The sequence below is a fragment of the Amblyomma mixtum genome, chromosome 7, assembly GCF_055824585.1.
Source record: "Amblyomma mixtum isolate Tamu chromosome 7, ASM5582458v1, whole genome shotgun sequence".
Lineage (NCBI taxonomy): Eukaryota > Metazoa > Arthropoda > Arachnida > Ixodida > Ixodidae > Amblyomma > Amblyomma mixtum.
Window position 1 is genome coordinate 144656210 of NC_143018.1, and position 21232 is coordinate 144677441.

At 51.0% G+C, this 21232-nt stretch overlaps 1 protein-coding gene across 1 annotated transcript in view; it reads right to left on the reverse strand.

The window, feature by feature from the left end:
- Positions 1–712: 712 nt before the first annotated feature.
- Positions 713–21232, reverse strand: part of LOC149337773 (multidrug resistance-associated protein 1-like) — a 266100-nt gene continuing 245580 nt past the window's right edge. The window contains exons 24-26 of the mRNA XM_089553512.1: positions 13384–13550; positions 12522–12716; positions 713–895 (exon numbers count right to left, since the gene is read on the reverse strand). Coding sequence (XP_089409638.1) covers positions 724–895; positions 12522–12716; positions 13384–13550 — 534 coding nt within the window. The 3' untranslated portion in view covers positions 713–723. The remainder of the gene's footprint in view (positions 896–12521; positions 12717–13383; positions 13551–21232) is intronic.

The following is a 21232-nucleotide window of genomic DNA, read 5'->3' on the forward strand; positions in this document are numbered from 1 at the left end:
ATGCTCATGCTATCAAGTTTCAGCGGATAGCACATTGGAATGGCCGGGATAGCAGTAGGGGTGGTGAAAGCATGACGCAGATTGAACCTGAAACCACGCGTCAAAGTTGCGGCATGAATGCCATCCGCCACTTATTTGTCAGGTATGGTCACTCGGGCACATCTTCATTCACCAGACAAACCTGCCTTCTTTTACCTCGCCGCTTTCTACTTGTTGCGTTCACTGTGAAGAAGAGATAGAGGGTTTACTGACGGGAAAGAGGGCGACTGCGTTTTTTTTTTCTATCAATAAATATTCTATGAGAACCGCGCGCAAAGCGGAGTAGGCTTTGGGGTCAGTAAAGAAAATGTGATGTGAACGAAAGCGTTGGCTGAATTTCGGCGCTCGCAAGGCGGGAAGGCGCTCTCCTTCTCAGATTTTTTTGTTTGCTCAATTTTTCCTTGTCGACATATCGGAGCCTGCAGTCGTGATCTCAAAACGGGAAGAAAAAAACAAGCTCTTAATGAGAACTGCGTGTGTTGCTGTTTGAATGTTGCAAAAAATACTGTATGCTTCCCCTCGTGCATTCATTCATTAAGGCACATGCCCCAGCTTTCTTCAGAGTCAATTCCGACAATCTGACGGCTACCATCTTTATTTTGCTCAAAATATTAGCTTCCTACAGCTCGTCACAGCTTCAACATTGGAATGTGGCCGCTTAGACCTAAGGAAAAGCACTGATTGTCAAAGTCTGGTGAATTCTATTCCCGCGGTGGCTTCCTCAGCAAAGTCATTTTTGTTGTTTTGTGAGAGTGAAGCACTTTTTGCCATCATGAAGAACGCTGATCTGGTGTCCTGGAGGAGATCTTGCACACGTCCCAACTCCAAAATCTTTCCGTCGCTCATGACGAGTATTCTGTAAAAAAAAAAAAAGTGGTATTTAAGAACCTGCAAGCGCGGAACAGAAAGAAAAACACTCTCTAAAGCCTTTCACAACAAAACGAAGTTCTCCATGCAATGAAAACAGCTTCACTGCTGTGTCACAGCAGCTGGGAATCAGCGCTTCAATTGATCGACGCAAATTGTTTTTCCAGCCGCAATTCAAAATCAGAAGAGAAAAGTTGCGGGAGACGATTAGTTCAACCCCAGACATGTGTCACAAGCCGCCTGCAATGCGACTCCAGCGAGTGGCGCGAGTAATTGCACATATCACGAGCTTCATCGAAACTAGTGGGGCACATCCTGCAGCGAGGAGCAGCTTTAGGAGCCCACTAAGCTCAGCATAGTCTACCGAAATAGCCAAGCGCAGTTTACACTGGTCATGATTATCACAAGCTTCTCTGTGTATACTGAAAAATTGCAGCCCAGCAGTAACAAGGACGAGGCGAGAAGAACGCAAGCACAAGCTCTGTGTAGGCGCTTGGTGACGTCATCCGCAAGTTCGTTGAGCCGGGACAGCTGCCAAATATTATTGTTTCGCGCTTTTTTTTCGTTCTGAACTGATTCAGTGTCGTATTCTCGCGCAAGAACCTTAAGACTTCTCCCACGTTCTTGGAGGTAACAATAATTTAGGGTCTTAGCACTTCAATCGGTGCACGAATACCTCGATTTTTTTCTGCAAATCCTTCATTCCCAGTGCCTGCGCTGGTCTCCTCGTGTGAGGGCAGCAGCGCGTTTCCGTACACCTTAGCACGATTTTCATGTTTAAAAGTGGCAAAATTTAGTTCCTGAAAGTTAAATGCTTTAATCCTCCTCTATTTCACTTATGTTGCGTTCCCCAAGGTGCCACAGTTTCCTCTATATTATTTCCATGGGGATGACTAGTCTTGGCGTAAAACGCTCTGACTATTTACAAAGAATAGATAAAAGCTTCTGTGTTCTTTTTTTTAGGCAACAAAAATAAACAGTTTAAAGGCGCATTCACACTTGGACATTTGCGGCGAGGGCGAGCGGAATCCGCCGCCGCGCATGATTCTCACAGCCGGTCTCCTCTCCGGCGTGGCGGCGACGGAGGCGGGATCCGCGGCCGCAACGGAACGGATTTGTGTTCTAATCGAAAGAGGCGCCGGACACCGGCAAACCAGTTTGGGCCGGCGCACGATGCTCACACGTGACTCTACATCAGTGCCTTTTTTTTTCTTCCGCGCGAAAAAAAAAAACACTGCTCGGCGGTGTCCGAAGGTACCGGTGTCCGAAGTAGCGGTGAAAGTCGTCTGTCGTCTGCTTGCGCTTTGGTTCGCTTGGCTCTTATCGCAGAAAAAAAAACGATGCGATCTCGCAAGCGGTGGAAAAGTTTGAAGTTAGTTTATTGATTCTACGCAACTCCCCAGTTTTTTCAGCGAAACACCACGCGTACAGCACCAAGACAAATATATATGAGTATAGCAAGCTACTTTTAAAGCCGCTGCAGAAATGAGTGCTGCAGTCACAGTATTCAGGCCAATATGCACGAAATTGAACACATGTAGGGTGGTAATGAACTCTGTTATCAATGGCTTCAGAGATTGGTCTCTATACAGCCATACAAGAATTAAGCTAGCAAAACAGTTTAAACGGCTAATAAAAACAATGAGGCCACAAGAGCTAGCAACGGGTAAACGGAATTTTGTTTTTCTGCTCTTTTCGTTATCTCTGCCTTACCTCTCTCGTCCCTTTCTCCTTTCTTCACCTGGACGGTTCCCCTTTGCATCAGCCATCCCCTTCACTTCGCTTTAAACCTGGCAATAGTATTTTCGTCCCCCACTTCGTTACCCTCCCGAAAAAAAAATAAATCATTTATCGTATATCCCACGCCTAGTGGAAACACAATGATCATTCGGAGACCCGTTTTGGCTCGAACACCTCGCATATTGCCATATGAAGTAAAACTGTCATCCGCTCTCTGTTCCTCGACAGCGGGCGCTTTTCGGGGCGCAAGACGCGTGCATCTCCCGACGGAGAGTACAAAAACGAGCAGGCTTTTTTTATTTTCTCCATGGAGGAAGGAAAACTAAGGAGAGGCCCTTCGTATTCCCAATGCATTGGCAAGAATGTGGCGGAAGTGACGTCAAAATTTAGGCTTAAAAAGTCGGGCCACTAGCAACGTTGTCGTTGTTGCTAAGAAAACTCGGGCCACTAGCAACGGCGTACGGCGTCGTTAGCGTCGTTGTTGCTAGGGGCCCGAGTGTTTCTCGGTGGCGGTGGACGGGCTTTCGGCACGGTGTGTTCGGCCTTGCGTGTTAAAGTCTACATGCCTGGCGTCGTGACGTTACGCACGCATCTAAGATTGCTTTTAAATGCAGCAAATAACCGCTCATTTGATATTTTATTCGTCAAACTTGGTGTCGTTACGCGGAGCGATCGATTCATTGAAATGAATATCGCGAAAAGGTGGCACTCCGGAACCGCGCTTCGACACGCGAAGAAGCGTTGATTGTTTTGATCAGCGAACTTTCGCACCTCACCAAACAGCACAGAAACATGAAGCCGCTCTCGGCGATGCTGAGCAGCGTTCGAAGGCCACACGACGGGTGTACGGTAGCCCGAGGAGGATGGTGAGCTGAGCTATAAGCGGCGCGCAATGTCGTCTTTCTTCGCCTGGCGTCGGAAAAGTTCACCGCACCTGTGCGCCGGTCTGTGTCTAGGTGCGTGTTTACGGGGAGGGAGGTGTAGGAGTGTAGCGGCGAGCGGCGCGGTTTTTTGATACCTTTCTTTTACGAAGCGCTTGCGAACCGCGCGCATCCCCGCCCCGCAGCTCGGTGGAGAAAGAAGATAGTGAGGAGAGCCGAGCCAACTTCCGGTTGCGGAGTGGCTTCACAAAAACTGACGCCAGGGCCTCTCAGTTCTTTCCTTCTTCCATGATTTTCTCCCTGCCCGCGCACCCGCCCATCGCCGCCGCCGACGACGACGCTCGCCAGCGCCATCTCTTGGTCGCAGCAAGCAGCCGGTGGGTCACGTGAAGCGAGCTCGCGCTGTGACTGGCTCGCTCTCCGTTGGGGCGGGCTCCGTCGCCGCCGCTCGACGGAAACGTAGAGCAGGACCCGGCGGCACCGGCCGCCCGATTTGGAGGGGAAAACGGTCCAAAACCACCGGGAGTCGACGGAGGGGGCTGGTTTTGGCCACAGCCGGTTTTTCCCTTGCTCCGTCGCCTCCGTCACGCAGGGAGCCGACGGAGGGGGCTGGTTTTGGACCGTCCCCCCCCCCCCCCCCCCCCCCCAAATCGGGCGGCCGGTGCCGCCGGGTCCTGTTCTACGTTTCCGTCGAGCGGCGGCGACGGAGCCCGCCCCAACGGAGAGCGAGCCAGTCACAGCGCGAGCTCGCTTCACGTGACCCACCGCTTGCTTGCTGCGACCAAGAGATGGCGCTGGCGAGCGTCGCGGCTTCGGCGGCGATGCGCGGGTGCGTGGGTGCGCGGGCACTGAAGAAAGTGCTGCTCGCTGCTCAGCGAGGGAGAAAAAGCAGTGAGCAGCGAACGCTGGCTGCTCATCCAAACTGGTTTGCCGGTGTCCGGCGCCTCTTTCGATTAGAACACAAATCCTTTCCGTTGCGGCCGCCGTCCCAGCCTCCGTCGCCGCCGCGCCGTAGAGGAGACCGGCTGTGAGAATCAGGCCTATGCAGCGGAAAAGCCCGATCCGTCAAGGACCGATTTCTGGCGCCGGAAAAAATTCCGCCGATGACAACTCGCTTCGGACTGGATTCGTCGTTGTTGCTGCCTTCTTCAGCGTGTTCACTGACCATAAATGGGCCACCTGTTCTTCGCTTTGTCTCATCTCGTTCAAAAGAAAAGGTTCGAGTAATAAAAATGCTTTATTTTTCTATTTAGAGTGACAGTCTGCCCCGCTTTAGGCTTAAGAGGGCGTCGGTTTGATGACAACAATAGTTCCCTTCCTAACTTGACTAGGTTAAGCATCGTTGCGTCTATGTTTTAAAGTGAGATAGTTGGAAATGGCGTAACGTCCGAAAAAAATAGCAGCATTTAGCGTACGTAAGCGTGCATACGGTTATGGTACGTAGACAGCATCGATTAATCGCTTGTCATATCTGTGTACGCCGTGAGCAGACGATACGCAGACGAGGAGCGGTGACGTGGTGCCGCGAAGTATGAACGAGGCAGCATTTCGGTGGCGCGGATTTAGCTGGCCGCCGCGCCGAAACCCCCCAAGTGTGAACGCGCCGTAAAAGAGGAGGCGCATAAGAGGCGAGCAGAAGAAGGAATAGAGCTGACTTTGAACTACAGTTTGTTATAGTTTACAGTTATTTTATCATATTTAATTTATTATTACTCACACACCGACCAAATTAGTAGTGAACGATAAACAGACAATTTTAAAATAACAAGAAACATTCATTACAAAGCATCACCTAAGTGACGTGCCGGTGAACACGCGCGACCAAAACCAAGAAGCTCACATTCACTGGCAACAAAAAGAAATGGTAGTTAAGCATGACTTGCACATTTCATGAGACTAGTTAGTGACAGTTAACGTGACCTTAACTAGTACACTGATTAATTAGTGATAGTTAAGGTATAGGCGCGGTGCACAGTCCCACTTCTTTACTACTAAATACCAATGAGTCATTTACTCATCAAATCCCTTTATATTGCCGCCAGGTGTCACCGGGCGGCGCCGAAAGGACGAAGAAGTGTGGAACTCGCGTGCGGTCGGAGCTAAGACTCTGCTAGAAACTCGGCAACAGTGCTTGGGGGGCTGCGCACGAGGCCGGCGAAAAAGCTGTTCTTTCACACCACGCATTAGGTGGCGCAGCTTTTTGGCTTCCGACATGGCTGGGTCAGCCCGTCGGAAGAGACGCGTCATGTCTTCGACGTACATGGTAACCGTTTCATTGGGCATCTGCATGCGGGACTGCAGGGCGCGTTCAGCTCGCTCCCGACGATCAGCGCTGACATACACGGCGAGCAATTGACGTCGGAACTCATGCCATGACAAAAGAGCGTCCTCACGGTTTTCGTACCACGCCCGAGCACCGTCCTCCAAGCTGAAGAAAACGTTCCTCAGTTTGGCGGCCTCATCCCACTGGTTAAATGTGGCGACACGTTCAAACTGGAGGAGCCAATCTTCCACGTCCTCCAGCTGAGTCCCGTGAAAGGATTTTGGTAGCCGTGGGTTGTGGAGGGTGTAGTAAGCTTATGGAGACGATGGTACGGGATCGCCTCTCTCCATACCTGGAGAGTAAGGGCTTCTTTGCAGTCACCATGTTCGGGTTTCGCCCTCACATGTCTGCACAGGATGTCCTTCTCCAGCTGCACAGGGATGTAATACGACCCACAACTATGCAACACAATGACAAAGCCATCCTCGCCCTTGATCTGAAAGGGGCTTTCGACAATGTGAAACACGGAAGCATCCTGGCCAACTTGAGTTCTACCGATTGTGGGGCTAGGACCTACGCGTATGTAAGAGATTTCTTGTCTAATCGCCAGGCCTTTCTTCGGATTGAGGGCGAGGAATACGGCCCTTACATGATGGGAACACGGGGTACCCCTCAGGGAGCAGTGTTATCACCGCTCCTGTTCAACATTGCTATGATGCGCCTCCCAAGCCAATTGGCCCGGGTGGAAGGCATTCAACACGCGTTATATGCAGATGATATTACAATTTGGACCACTCACGGGAGCCTTGGGGACATGGAGGACCGCCTTCAGCAGGCTGCTTCCATAGTCGATGCGTATGCTAATGACTGTGGGCTCCAATGTGCTCCAGCGAAATCAGAGCTTCTGCATGTCAGAGCGAACCCAAAGGATAGGACAGCAATACACATCTCTCTGTCAGGAGGTCCTATTAGAGAGGTGGAGGAGCTCCGTATTCTGGGCCTTTTCATTCACCAGAGACTCAGACCGGACTCCACTATTGCGAAACTCAAGAGAGTAGGCGAACAGGTAGGGCGCATGATCCGCCGCGTTTCCAACAAGCGGGGTGGTCTGCGGGGCAGGGACGCGCTTCGGCTCGTCTATGCCTTCGTGACTAGCCGGACCCTCTACGCCGTGCCATATCTCCGCACTACTAAGCAAGACGAGGCGCGAATAGACGCCATCATCCGCAAGGCAACTAAGCGAGCCCTGGATCTCCCGGTGGCTACCTCTAATGCCAAACTCAAGGCATTGGGGGTGCTAAACTCCTACCAGGAGCTGCGGGAGGCCCACCTCGTGAACCAATACACGCGGCTCACGCAGACGGCTGCTGGGCGCCGCCTGCTAAACCGCTTACACATCCAACACGACTGCACTCCAGAGGAGGCGGAGCGTATCCCAGTAATATGGCGCCATATGCTCTGGGTCTCCCCGCTCCCCCGTAACATGGACACCGACATGCATGAAAACAGACGACAAGCGCGGGCTCGGGCTCTTGAGAGACAACACGGCTCCCGACCCGGTGTACATTATGTAGACGTAGCAGGGCCATCGCCCACGGGATTTTACTCGGCCGCTGTCGTTCACCAGGAAATGCACATTGATGGACTCTCCTTTCGAGCCCCGAATTCAATGCGGGCCGAGGAAGTAGCGATAGCGCTTGCTGCCGCCCACGCCAATTCGAGAATAATCATCACGGACTCCCGAAAAGCATGTGAACATTACTTGGCAGGGGAGATCTCCTCCTTAGCTGCTTGTATTCTACGACGGACTGCCACTGATCCAACACCCAAACGAATCATTTGGGCTCCTGGCCACCAGGGCTTATGAGGTAATGAGGCCGCTGACGCGGCTGCCCGAGCGCTTACTCACCGGGCTCCTCATCCCAGCTCTTCTGGCTCGGAGACTAACCAGCCGTTGCTGCGATTCAGGGAAATATTAACACATTATAGCGACAACCACCGCCTTTTCCCTGCCCCTGCAAAAGGGCTGAGTAAGACGGAGGAGCGAACTTTAAGGCGCCTGCAGACAGGTACTCTACTCTGTCCTGCAATAATAAAACATTACGATCCTAACACGGATGGGCGATGCCCACACTGTGGGGAGACCTGTGATATCTTCCACATGGTGTGGGCATGTACTCAAAATCCCCACCTCCCCCCTTCCCCTACCCCTTCCAGAGAGGCATGGGAGACTGCCCTCCTCAACTGCTCCTCGCTTGAGTCCCAAAGGGCTCTGGTGAAACGGGCGAGAGACGGGGCCTCGTCGTGCGGTGTCCCGGACTAGGGACGCCGACCATGTAGCGGGGCCACTCTGTGGCTCCCAAACTCTTTTTTACAATATGAAAGTTTTCACCACCACCACCGCGGCGCCTTGCATGACTGGTTGAGGGGCAGGCGCCGAGGTAGTGTCAAATGGCCTGAGCTCAGGAGGCAGCCGGCCAGGTGTCGAGGTAGTCTCCAACAGCCCATGCTCAGGGGGCAGTCCTAGATTGCCGCGACTGACCCGATGCACTGGCGTGTCGATAGGGAGAGGTCTGGGGTCCTCGGTGTTAGGAGGGGTGTGCGACATATTCCAGGGCGATGTACCCAGCGCACTCCACCACAAATGTCACAGATGGGTCCTTAATCACACAGGCTAGGAACAGGCCGCAAACAGAGAAGCAGAGTCTCAGCTCCGACCGCACGCGAGTTCCACACTTCTTCGTCCTTTCGGCGCCGCCAGGTGCCACCGAAATCAACTATTCCACCTCAGAAAAGGAGTGCCTCGCCGTCATCTGGGCCACGATGAAATTTCGGCCTTATATCTACGGTCGCCCTTTCAAAGTCGTCACAGACCACCATTCCTTGTGCTGGCTGACCAATCTCCGGGACCCATCAGGCCGCCTGGCACGCTGGAGCCTTCGCCTTCAGGAATTTGATTATACAATTGTCTATAAGTCCGGACGTAAACACGAAGATGCCGACACGCTCTCGCGCGCACCCGTCGAGCAGGCTGATGACAGCACAGAGGACGACAATCGTTTCCTAGGTGTGGTCAGCAGTTCGGACTTCGTGGCAAGGCAGCGTGCTGACGCTGATCTGCGGTCTGTCATGGATCACCTAGAGGGCCATGCTTCCAACGTACCTCGACCCTTTTCCCGCCACCTGTCCTCTTTTTGTATTCGCAATGGCGTACTCTACAAGAAAAACTCACGTAACGGTGACCGGACCTACCTCCTAGTCGTGCCATCAGACCTCCGCGACGACATCCTTTCAGCGTGTCATGATGAGCCCACATCTGGCCACTTGGGATTTGCCCGCACGCTCGCCCGAGTGCGTCAGGCCTATTATTGGCCTAAACTTGCAGCGACCATCCATCGCTACGTCAGAGGTTGCCGTGAGTGCCAGCGTCGTAAGTCGCCACCGCTAAAGCCTGCAGGTTTGCTCCATCCAATTTAACCACCTCGCACACCTTTTGACCAAGTCGGCATTGATCTTCTGGGCCCATTTCCTGTATCAGCATCTGGCAATAAGTGGATTATAGTTGCGACTGATTATTTGACGCGCTATGCGGAAACCAAGGCGGTGCCGCGCAGTACATCCTCGGAAATCGCGCATTTCTTCATACACCACATCGTTTTACGACACGGCGCCCCGTCTTCCGTAATCACCGACAGGGGCACTGCGTTTACTGCACAGCTCATGCACGAGGTGTTCCAGCTGAGTCACACGACCCACCGCAAGACTACTGCATACCACCCGCAGTCAAACGGGCTCACGGAGCGCCTCAACAAAACCTTAGCGGACATGCTCGCCATGTACGTCGATGTACAGCACAAGACCTGGGACGAGATCCTCCCATACGTGACGTTTGCCTATAACACGGCGCTTCAGGAAACGACTCGCTTTACGCCGTTTCGCCTCGTCTACGGGCGCGGCGTACAGACAATGCTCGACGCCATGCTTCCGTGCGCCCCTGACGACCGGGAGCTCACGTCGGACGCCGAGGAGTTTACCCGGCACGCAGAGGAAGCCCGGCAACTGGCCCGTATGCACATCCGACGGCAGCAGGTCACGGATGCACAACGCTACAACCAACGACATCGACACGTAGAGTACCACCCCGACGACAAAGTGTGGGTCTGGACCCCAGTACGTCGCCCAGGCCTGTCGGAGAAGCTCCTGAGCCGCTACTTTGGACCGTACACAGTGTTGCGCCGTATCACGGATGTGACGTATGAAGTCCTCCCCGATGGCACTCTACCGAGTTCGCGCCGTCGACCTCAGCCTGAGGTCGTGCACGTACTGCGCATGAAGCCTTACTGTACGCAGTAAGGGGCGTAGCCTCTTCCGCGTGTTCTTTTTATTTGTACCTGCAGCCGTTGAGCGGCATGTGACCGTTCACTTGCTTACTTCCTCCCGTTCACTCAATGTGCGCCCACGTTTTTGCTTTCTTTTTTGGGGGAGGGGAATAATGCCGCCAGGTGTCACCGGGCGGCGCCGAAAGGACGAAGAAGTGTGGAACTCGCGTGTGGTCGGAGCTGAGACTCTGCTTCTCTGTTTGCGGTCTGTTCCTAGCCTGTGTGATTAAGGACCCATCTGTGACAATATCATGTTCCGATGTCTTTCGATTCCACCCGATTAAGCATCGATTGGCTGTTGATTGGCATATGCCCATATAAGGCATGCATCCGAAACGCGGACACATTTGCTAACACGTCCTGGTCACGACAGTATGAGGCATTAAAGGCTTTCGCCTTAAAAAACCTGCCGAGTGCTCCTTTGTTTCGGTGACTGTTGGCTTCCGTCATATACGAGTATGCCATAATGAGCCTTTCTTTCCCTTTTGCTTGCCGGATAAAATAAGAAGGATGGAACTTGTACCGCGTAAAGACACGTACAGAAGGGGGTATAGAAGAGGAGCGCAAAGTTTCAAGTGATTTTAGTTGGACGTTTATGTACGCAGGTGCAGGTTTTATGAAACGGAGCTCCGGCCGAATAAAGCAGAACTGCAGCAGGCTAATCACAGCACTTCAGTACATTTGACGCCACTCAGTTTTATTTTTTTCATTTTCAAGATACGCCATCTTTTTCTTTGAGGGCGACATCAATGAAACACTCACACACTCCTCTTTCAGTTCTTTTATGTTACTGAGTTTCGTTATCTCACGCCTCACTTGTTATTTATTCCTCCGTGCGATTTTTAATCTCTTGAGCGTGTCGTCACGAACCACAAGTTTTGTATTAACAAGCCAATCTGCCTGAACAGCCGCCCTGAAAAGTGCGAATAATGGCATAATGCAGTATGTTTTGCTGCATGGTGGTACAAGCCAGTAAAGAAACTGCAGGGACGCTTAAGTCACACTAAGAGTTGGTTGCGACAGGATTAAATTACACATGTCGCACCTGCTGTTGCAACTTCTTTATGAATTTGCGCCACTTTCTTTGTAATCCTCGGTCCATCAACGATCATGTTCGGACTGGCTGCTAGCTGCTGTAGCAAGTATCCGCTGTTGTATATTGTTGTGTGGCATCGCACGGTCAGTGACCTCTGCCGAACAATCAGCGAATTTCTTGTCGTCAGACGGCGGATTTAGCTCTTCACATGATATCTAACGGTATCACATTAATACTGGCGATTTAGAGCGTAACTAAAAAGCTCAATCAATGGAAAAATTTACGCCAGACCCGGCAGTTATGACTTGATGGGCGATTCTATGTTGCCCTGCTGGTAGGCTCAGCATACTTACGTCTCTTGGAGTGAACATGAAGCAATACACATGGTTCCTTTCGTTTGAAGAAATTTCAGGTTTGATTTTTAGAGCGCCAGCTCTAATATCCGAGTTTCTTCAGTTTCGCTTCATTAATTTCGTCGTCTATATCATGCCCTATACCCCTGCATAGAGGTAGGGACCTCAACGTTTGTCTAGAACTGAGACTATATAAGGCACGCCAACACTAATCCATCCTTATGACCTCTCCAATCTAGCTTTCGCCGCCCGGCGAAAACGAACTTCGGCAACTGATTTTCGAGCCGGTGGCGCTTAACCATAATGTGATGCACAGTACACTTCCCCTCAGGCAGGAACCAACACATTCGCTCAGAGGCTACGGCGGCTATTTGTGTTTGTTCTGAGGCAGTTCAATGCCAGTGCAAGCCGTGCTTGCAACAGATCACCGCTTCTTGCGCGGTTTAACATTTTTGTAACATCAAAACATCTTGAAGGCAACAGTTGTGTTACCTCACGTTGGCGCCGACATCCGCACAATCGGGGTAGGAGGAGGATGTGAAGCATTCTGTCTCGTTTCTTAGCCTGGCAGAAGGCCGTGCATTTCGGTGGGTAGGTTTCCATAGCAGCAAACAAAATATGGCCCGAAATGTTCGGTAGTACCCCCAATTAAAATCATGTGGATACAGAATCGTGATTGTGATCGTGCCACGTGCAGTTCGCCATGTTTATATAAATAATGACAGTTTAATTACTTAAATGCTTTACTGTTCGATTTCTACAGGTCGAGTGGTTATGAGAAACAAGAGGAGAAGAGGCCATGCAATTAATGTTAGAGAAAACCCGACCGCCCCTTGCGGATAGGAGGTGGTTGGAAGAGCGAAGAAAGGAAGAGGAGGTTCTGCTACTTTGAAAGGAAAGTGTCAGCAGCAGCCGGCAGAATAGGAGGCTGTTGGTGGACAGGGGCCTGCCCTCCTCTTTTACCTGTCGTAGTCGAGCACGGTGTGTATCCTGTGTGCCACCGTGAGCACGGTGCTGTGGGCGAAGCTCTCCCTGAGCGTCCTCTGGATGAGGCTGTCCGTGTCCCCGTCCATCTGCGAGGTGGCCTCGTCCAGCACAAGGATGCGCGGCCTCCGCAGCAGGGCGCGGGCCAGGCACACCAGCTGCCGCTGGCCCACGCTGCGAGGACAAGGCACAGGGTTGTTGTCTGCCTCGTTCTGCCAAAGGCTCTCGCAACGCTTGCTTCCATCAGCTGGCACGAAGTTCTAGGGCATCGCGTTGACCAGTGTCCGCATTGTAGGTTTCAAGTAACGACCGCTATGCACACTGTTTCAGTCGCACCAAAGAAAAGTTCCTCAAGCGTGCGCGCGCGCGCGTGCGCCTGTGTGCGTGCGTGCGTGCGTGCGTGCGCGCGCGCGCGTGTGTGTGTGTGTGTGTGTGTGTGTGTGTGTGTGTGTGTGTGTGTGTGTGTGTGTGTGTGTGTGTGTGTGTGTGTGTGTGTGTGTAATCTCAGCCGCACTAGAGCTGTGTATGGTGCCAGAAAACGGTAACGGAGAAATACGCGAATTTTACAATCGTTTCTCCCCCAATGCACAGCAAGCGCGCTTCACGAAACAATTTTTTTAGACTACTTGCCGGTCGATTTCAGCACAGAAACTTCCGGGCACCTTTTAAAGGGAGTCATGCAAGGAGAAGAATTTATGTTTTTAAAATTAATTTTTCCGATATTTTTCCGGATTCCAAGACCGCGTCGCCGCTTAACGCGACGAGCCTGTCGTTCAGATCGAAAGACGGGCCTCCAGCTCTGGAACCACAAAGTTATCGCCAAGCGCGGAAAGCGGAGCACCTGAGTCGCTCGCCTCCGGGTCCCGTCCGCAGCAGCAGCCCGTCCGGGTGTGGTCGCACGAAGTGCACCATGTGCGCCTGTTGCAGCACCCGCCACAGCTCCTCGTCCGAGTGACGCTCGCGAGGGTCCAGGTTAGCGCGCAGGGTGCCGTCCACGAGGCATGGGTCCTGGGAGGGGGAGAGAAGAACACTCCCGCGTCACTGCACTTGACACGTCTACAGGAATAAAGTTTGCAGGCACCGTCGAAGGAGAAACACGTGCAATTTTCTGCGGTATACCGCAGATGGTGCACAACACCGGTGGTAGCGTGGTGCTTACCCAGGACTCACATACGGGATAGAAATTCGGCGGCTAACGAAGACATTTTGAAATAATTTGAGGTCAGCGCAGCGATATGGAAAGTAAACGTGTGTCGAGAGGAGACTAAAATAGAGTTCGGTGGGCAAGTTGAGAATCATCATCAATAAAATCCTTCCCCTGGAAGTAAAAATCCTCTCCCATATATTAATCTTGTCCGGCGCCAGTTCCGTCGAATTCATCTCAGTAAACACCTAAATTGCAGCCGCCCAGTAGGTTGTCTCCCGTCGGCCGCTACGCACCCAGTCATTAACCGACCCAGTCATTAACCGACAGTCATTAACCGACCCAGTCATTCACCCAGTCATTAACCGACAGCTCGCTTCCGGAAGACTGGAAACTAAGCAAGGTAGTGCCAGTATTCAAATCAGGAAACCGCTCAAATCCGTCCAACTATCGCCCAATTTCATTAACGTGCATTGCATGTAAGCTCATGGAACACATTATATACTCTCAAGTCGCCAGCCACCTTCACAATAACTCATTTTTCTTTTCTAAGCAGCATGGCTTCCGCCCCGGTCTTTCATGCGAGACACAACTTTTTGAATTCACTACTGACCTTCATTTGCATTTGGAATCATTATTTCAAACCGATGTCATATTTTTAGACTTTTCAAAAGCGTTCGATCGCGTCGCGCACCGACGTCTTATGTCAAAACTTTCTTGCCTCAATATTGATCCCCTCACACTGTCATGGATTAACTGTTTCCTCACTAACCGGTTTCAATATACCGTCATCGGCGGTTATCATTCAGCAACTCATGAAGTGATTTCAGGCGTGCCGCAGGGTTCTGTGCTTGGGCCCCTGCTCTTTCTCATATTTATCAATGATCTCCCATCCGGCATATCTTCGTCCATTCGTCTATTCGCTGACGACTGTGTGTTATATCGTCGCATTTCCTCTCAATACGACCAGATTATCCTACAAAATGACCTACAAAAAATAGATAATTGGTGCTCCGAATGGTTGATGGAGCTGAACATCACTAAATGCAAATTTATGCAAATTTCACGCAAGCATTCCAATATTACGTATCCTTATTCTCTTCAATCAACTATCCTTTCGCAGGTTGAATCATATAAGTACTTAGGTGTCACAATCAGCAGCAAACTGACGTGGGAAAAACACATCACTCAACTCGTTGCTGATACATCAAAAACACTGGGTTTTTTTAGAAGGTCACTTTCACTGTCTCCGCAATCAATCCGTAAACTAGCATACGAGACTTTCATTCGCACTAAACTTGAGTACGCATCAGCAATTTGGTCTCCTCACCAGGCTTACTTAATTAACACCATTGAATCCATTCAGAATCGTGCGGCACGCTTCATTACTTCAGATTACGATTTTCACCACAGCATTACCGCTATCAAGTCATCCATCGCTATCAGCCCACTAGCCCTTAGACGCAAAGTTTCTCGCTTATGTTTATTGCACAAATTATATCACAATTTTCCTAACCTACGCGAGTCCCTTCTAGTCCCTCCTGTGCGCACGTCATCCCGTTTATTCAACTCCATGAGCATCCAACGTTTACACGGATCAACTAATGCCTTTAACAAATCTTTTTTGCCAGCCGCTATTCAAGACTGGAATCGGCTTCCAGAATCGGTTGTCATTGAAAGCGATCCAGAAAGGTTTAAAGAACGTCTGATGTGTTATCTTGCTGTATAAATGGTTTCATTTCCCTTTCGTGACTTTATTTCTCTTTACGCTTTTGTTGTGTGTGTGTGTTTTCTTGTTTGTTCTTTTTTTTAATTCTTTTTTCCCCACCAATGTGAGTCATGATGAATGTACTACTCCCCCCCCCTTATGTAATACCCCCTCCCAGGGGCCTTTAAGGGTCTAATAAATGATGATGATGATGATGATGATACTCATGGATCCCATTCCATTACACTGAAGGGCAACCGGTAAAAGTTTATTCATTGCACGTTACCTTGCCTACCCAAATTCCTTGCGTCAAGGATCTGAAAATTTACACACCGGTCAGCTGATTCTCTGTCGCCTACAAAGTATTTACTAAGGTAACAGCTAAACAGTAAGGACAACCGTAGACTTCAATCTACGTAGACTGATCTACCAAAGGATCAGGCAGGATTGCTTATAGGCTATTGACAATAGACCATATTTACACTATCAATCATGTGATAGAGAAATGCACAAAATATGACTAACCCCTGTATATAGACTTCGTAGATTACAAGAAAGCATTTGACTCTGCAGAAACCGCAGCAGTCATGCACGTATTAAGGAACGCCGGTGTAGATAAGCCTTATGTAAAAACATATTTCAGGATATTTCAGATAGCAAAGCTACCATAGTCCTTCATGAAGACTGCAATGAAATTCAGAAAAGAAAGAGGGTCAGGCAGGGAGACATGATCTGCTCAATGTTATTCACCGCCTGTTTACAGGAAGTATTGAGAGGCTTGGTTTGGGAACAAATTGATAAAGGAGTTAATGGAGTAATCTGCGATTAATCCATTAGTAATCTGCGATTCGCTGATGACATTACCTTGCTAAGCCACTCAGGAGATGAATACTCTCAAGGTTCGGTTACGCTACACATAAATACATCACCTGGTAAAACTTTTTGGAGACCTTCACTACAGCGTCCCTCCCAGTCTGAGTCTCTTTGGGATGTTAAACCGCCTAAACCAGAAGATTCGACAGCCGTTGGCATAGCTCAATTGTTACAGCACCGGAAGTCAAATTGAGAGGTCGTCGGTTCAAATCCCACCGTCGGTATGTGCTTGTTTTTCTTCTGCTTTCAGTCAGTTAGCTTTTAAAATATTTACTTTAATAATCTCCTATTGATTAACACAAAATACAAACAACATCTTCTATGCTCCTTGGTTAGGGAAGAGGACGGGATAAGAGTTGATGAGAATACCTCAGTAACCTCCGGTTCACTGATCACATTACCTTGCTAAGTCACCCAGGAGATGAACTGCAAAGCATGATCAGTATCAGTTAGACAGGCAGAGCAGAGTGAGGGCTCTAAAACTTAATATGCTGAAAAACAAGGTAATTTGAAGGGAATACGCAAATTTAGGGCAAGTAGCGACCGCAGTTCCAGATAGCGAGAGGGAAATAGAAGAATTAGGCTCAGGTGGAGCGCATTTGGCCAATTCTCTCGCATTATGGACGGCACGTAATCAATATCCCTCAGGAGAAAAGTATGCAACAGCTGCATCTTTCCGATGCTCACATATGGGGCAGAAACGTGGAGTCTAACGAAAAGGGTTAAACTTATATTCAGGATAACGCAGCGTGCTATGGAAAGGAACATGATAGGTTTAATATTAAGGACAGGAGGAGGGCAGAGTGGGTAAGAGAGCAAACGCGGGTTAATGATATTCAAGTTGAAATCAAGAAAAGGTCGCTGATCCGAAATTTGAGCGCAACGCTGTCTACTTTGTCGGCGCGAATGGCAGGATCCCCTGGAAGGTGCCGCCTAGCCTTTACTTCGGCACCGCGAACTCCCGGGTCCTCTCGGTGGAAGACGGTTTATACTAGGAGTACAAGCCCCGACGTGGAGCACATTTCACAGCACCGCCAGGACCCCCTACCTCCAGACCTACAGACCTACGCTCTCATCTCCTCACCCATCCCATCCCTAAGAACATGCACCCGAAGCACGACGGAGAACGCAGGGCAGCCCGCGCCAAAGCCCTGCATGGCGACAATTCCGAGGTAGCCTACGTGGACGTGGCAGCGTACTCGTCGGGCTCCCGCTTGGTACTCGCCGTCGCTAACAATCAGGTCCGATTGCTCGCATCAGGCTCCATCACCACAGACTCATCGGACTTCGGGCCATTGCGCCATTGCGGCCATTGCGCTCGCTCTCATCTCCACCTTTGCCGCCAAAATTCTATCAGACTCAAAATCCGCCATATCCAATTTCGCTAAAGGCCAGATACCCCACACCGCGGCTCGGCTTCTACACTTCTGGCACCCTAGCCGCCATGTGACCTTTATCTGGACCCCCGCACACGCAGGCCTCCCTGGTAACAAGGAGGTCCACTCCCTCACCCTTGGTCTCTTTCCGGGCTGAAGTTGGACACCCTCCGCCATACCGAGAGCGTCTGCTTTCCTTCAGAGATATCCGTACCCACTACAGAGATACCCGGCGCGTGTACGTACCGCCGGCTCCCTCTCTAACCCTAACCCAGGCCTCCCACTGGCGCCGACTCTAGGCCCCCACTGCTCCCTACCCTATTCTTCTCCATGCCCGCTACCCCAATCAGTTTATTTCCTCCTGTAAGCTCTGCGGGAAACCGGGAGGCTTTATTCATATCCTTCTCCCATGTCCTACCTTCCCACATCCACCACCACCGCCACCGAAGCAGAATGTTGCGGGACTGCGAGGAGGCAGCGCATGCGCGCGTACTGCCGGAGACAAATCTCCCTTCCCCCCCGAAGCAATAACCAAACACAATAACCAAACTTCGACTTTTTGCGGATGACTGCGTCGTTTATAACATCATCCATGCCCCTGAAGACACCATTAATCTACAAAATGATATAGACACAATTGCATCATGGTGTGAAAAATGGCACATGCCACTTAACCTAGACAAATGCCAACTCATGTCCTTTTCTCGTAAAAAAACCTCTATTAACTGCACATACCATATTAATTCAACTCCCATTGCCCGAACTTCCTCTTACAAATACCTTGGCGTTCACCTTTCTTCATCCTTGTCATGGGTCACTCATATTAATTCAATATGCTCCCAGGCCTCACGCACTCTTGGTTATCTGCGACGGAACCTAACATCAGCACCACCTGAAATCAGACAACTAGCTTATCAGACATACGTACGCCCAAAGCTTGAATACGCCTCATCCATCTGGAACCCTTCACAAGCATACCTTACAAATGAATTAGAAGCCGTTCAAAATCGAGCTGCACGGTTTATCATGTCAAAGTACTCGCGTGATAGTAGTGTCACTGCATTAAAACGAGCCCTTTCCCTCCCAAGTCTCCAATCACGTCGCATCGTATCACGCCTATGCCTCCTTCATTCCTTTTTCTACCGCCCTATTAATAGGCACCCTTTGCTGCAGCCGCCATCAAGAATATCCCCTCGCCTAAACCACACTCATCCCATAGCTCCCATGAAAGGCCGCACATCAGCTATGAATGATTCATTCTTTCCAGATGCAATAGCCCGATGGAATGCCCTGCCTGATAATATTGCTTCTTGCACAGATCGAGCAATTTTCCGCACTTTATTAGCGAATCACCTGTGTCTTACGTGATGTATTCGGCTTCATCAAATAATCTGATCAAGTGTTACTGTCTCCTTTAATGTTTTTTTTTTTTTTGCTCTGTTTCGTTTCATTGCTTTCTGTTTTTGTTTTTGTTGAGCTGGTACTATATGTTACACACTGTTCTTGCCCCCGCCTTATGTAATGCCCACGGGCCCTTAAGGCTTCAATAAATGAAATGAAATGAAATGAAAAGCCACCCTACCTCTGCTGACGCAGTGGCGATGAACGACGGCGCGGCCAGTACGCACCGCGCTGGCGCCATCTATGTGGACGCGGCTGTACTTTCGTTCGCTCGGTACGGCAGGCGTGGACAAGAACGCGCTGCCCTCCCTCCCCTCACGCTCAGTTACGCCTTCAAAGTCGACGCTGCTCAACCAACGAATGGGCGCCTAAGGAACGCTGTCTTCTCACGATCCCGCTCGTCAGCTTCGATCTGCCAGTAACCACTTTTTAAGTCCAACGAAGAAAAGTGGCGCATGTGCCGCAGCCGGTCAAGATAGTCGTCAATGCGTGGTAACGGGTAGACGTGTTTTTTTGTGACCTGGTTAAGCTTCTGGTAGTCAACGCAAAATCGCAGAGTGCCATCTTTCTCCTTAACCAAAACCACAGGCGAAGCCCACGGGCTTCTCGATGGCTGGATAACACCATCCTGCAGCTTTTCTTGGACTTGCTCAGCTATGGCTCCACCCACCCGCAGTGAGACACGGTATGAGTTTTGTCGAACCTGTCGGGTACTGTAGTGCGTTATTATGCGGTGCTTAGCGAGAGGCGTCTGTTTGACTGCCGACGTAGACGAGAAACACTTTTGGAACTGATGCAGAAGGCCGACTAGTCTTTCCCTCTCGGTTGTGGGTAAGCCTGGGTTCACGTCAAGGGCCGACTGAGGTGTGCGACAGGTGGACCTCTCGCTCTGGAGAGCAAGGCAGTCCAGACATTAGTTAGAAGGACATCTGCCACGTCGTTGCGTAGCGTTACGATACCTCTCGCGATGCAGACCCGATGAGAGAGCACAAGCGGAGCGTTCTGTTCTGCTGTGCCGTCCGCACTCCACCGGTCGTCACAAATGAAGGTAACGAGGCCACAGGATCGAGGAGGCATGGTCACATCCGTGTCAAGGATGCGAAGGGCTGCTCTGCGTAGTTTGGTGTCGGCTGAAACTGTTCCAGAGGTCGAAAATGTTACCAGACGACAAGAAATGTTTATGATGGCATCATGCTCATGCGAGAAGTCCATTCCAATAATCAGGTCGTCGCAGCAGTGTGGCAAAACGAGAAAATTGCCATCAAAAGCAGCGTTGGCAACGGTGAGTCGAGCAGTGCACTTTCCGACAGGCGTCATGAGGTGACAGCCAGCAGTATTGAGGTCCATCACATTCTGGTTTCACCTTGCTGAGAAGATCTGCGAGGTGCTTGCTTATTATTGAAAAGTCCGCGCCTGTCGCTGACGTTTCGTGACTAAAGCCGTCTAAAGCTGTCTAAAGCCGCTGACTAAAGCCGTCGCTGGGTGCCCGTCAACATGAATGCGGTGGTCGGCGCTAACAACTGCATCGGTGCCAAGGAAATTCGGTATCACAGAATCAGGCTGCGCCGGCATCGGGATCTCGGCAAGGCGCTCCGGCAGCATTCGGGGGTCTTCGTATTATCTGCTGTCAGCAGCCTTCCCCCCTGGGGTCGCCGCTTTCAGTTTCCTCGGAGCAGGCTTGGAGACCGGCCCCGCAGCCCATCTGCGAAAGCCTGGCGGCTGGGCGACGTGATACGTTCGGGAAACGGAGATCGTGGTCGGCGGGTAGAGGTAGTGTCACGGGCAGCAAGGTATTCCTCTATTTCGTGGGGTCTGTGACCTAAACGGGGACAAGGAGCGTCACGTTGGAAAAACCGGAGGCCGATCTCACGGTAGGGGCAACGGCGATACAGGTGGCCGGCTTCCCCAACATGGTAGAAGAGCGGCTGCTCGTCAGAAGTGTGCCAAACAGCCGCCTTCCGAGCCGGCGGATGCAATGCAGGTCTTCGCTGAGGTAGCTGGTAGAATGACGATGGCGGAGCGGTTGGCGGTGGCGTGTGGTATGGTAAACGTTGCACAGGTGGCAACTCGGAACGAAGAGCCGCGGCGTAGGTCATGGGGCTTGACTCCGGCATGACTGGAGGAGGCGGTGAAAATGCTTGGCGGATCTCGTCGCGCACAAGTTCAGTAAGAGCCGCAGCTAACGGAT